Source organism: Acyrthosiphon pisum, unplaced genomic scaffold (genome assembly GCF_005508785.2).
Source record: "Acyrthosiphon pisum isolate AL4f unplaced genomic scaffold, pea_aphid_22Mar2018_4r6ur Scaffold_21798;HRSCAF=24911, whole genome shotgun sequence".
Lineage (NCBI taxonomy): Eukaryota > Metazoa > Arthropoda > Insecta > Hemiptera > Aphididae > Acyrthosiphon > Acyrthosiphon pisum.
Window position 1 is genome coordinate 14,297 of NW_021771301.1, and position 1,048 is coordinate 15,344.

Sequence of the window (1,048 nt, forward strand, 5' to 3'; positions counted from 1 at the left end):
TGAACCATTATTATATATTAAACCATTGGAAGTACATAAAAATAAATGGAATTGAATTGAAATAGTTAGAAGTACATAGAGTCTAGTATACAATACATCAATTACCACCCATATTTTAGTTGTATTTTAATTAGTTTAACCAATTTCATTAGGGAGTGATTATAGTTCAGTGCTAATTACTTGTATGAATTCTTTTAACTGAGAAGATATAGCATCTAAAACTTCTTCCAAGAAACAGCTTATAGTATTCTTTGGAACTCTATATAAATATTGAAGTGATGATATTGAATCACCAGATGCTAAGTACCGAAGTACTACTTGCAATTTTATTGCTGCAGGTATTGCTGTTCTCATAACTGTATTTTGCCTTTGTATAATAGGACCAACCTAAAACAACATTACAAAATAAGTACTTATTTGTATTATAATAATAAATTATTGTCTTACCTTTTGCAAGAGTTCATAGAACATGTCATAATCAACCCGAAAGAAGTTACAAAACGACCTAGGATCTTCAAAATGCAACTCTTTTAATAACGTTTCTGATGCACCTAAAGCATTCCTTCTACTTATCCATTTTCTAACCCAATATTCACGTTTTTTGGTTTTTTTTTCCAATTCCAGAATAAGTATTTGTTCAAAAACATCTGCTGCTGCGTTTAATACATAATTATTTGCCATTTTTATTATATTTATATTAATATTATAATTTGACTGTGATCACATGGGAGTTAAATAAAAACGAGTAAACTAGGTACTAGGTAGTAGTAGTGGAGTTGTATTTTGTTTATTTTTCTGTATTGTGCGTGAGTGCTGCAATGCTGCGGCACTGGTGTGAACAGAACACGACACTTCACCCTGTGGCATCAAACTTTGAACAGTGTCACGCAACTTAGTGTCACAGTGTTAATGACACTTAGTGTCACCGTCGTGTGAACGAGGCTTAATAGTTTGTTATTTCACTAGCATTACCGTGCCACTGTTCGTGGGTGCATGCCGCCACGAGCCGGGCCAGCCACCACGAAAACCCGACCAAAAAGCCGTGAGT

The 1,048-nt window shown here is 33.9% G+C and overlaps 1 protein-coding gene across 1 annotated transcript in view; it reads right to left on the reverse strand.

The window, feature by feature from the left end:
- Positions 1–681, reverse strand: part of LOC115034966 (putative nuclease HARBI1) — a 4,552-nt gene extending 3,871 nt beyond the window's left edge. The window contains exons 1-2 of the mRNA XM_029492574.1: positions 448–681; positions 181–387 (exon numbers count right to left, since the gene is read on the reverse strand). Coding sequence (XP_029348434.1) covers positions 181–387; positions 448–681 — 441 coding nt within the window. The remainder of the gene's footprint in view (positions 1–180; positions 388–447) is intronic.
- Positions 682–1,048: the final 367 nt, after the last annotated feature.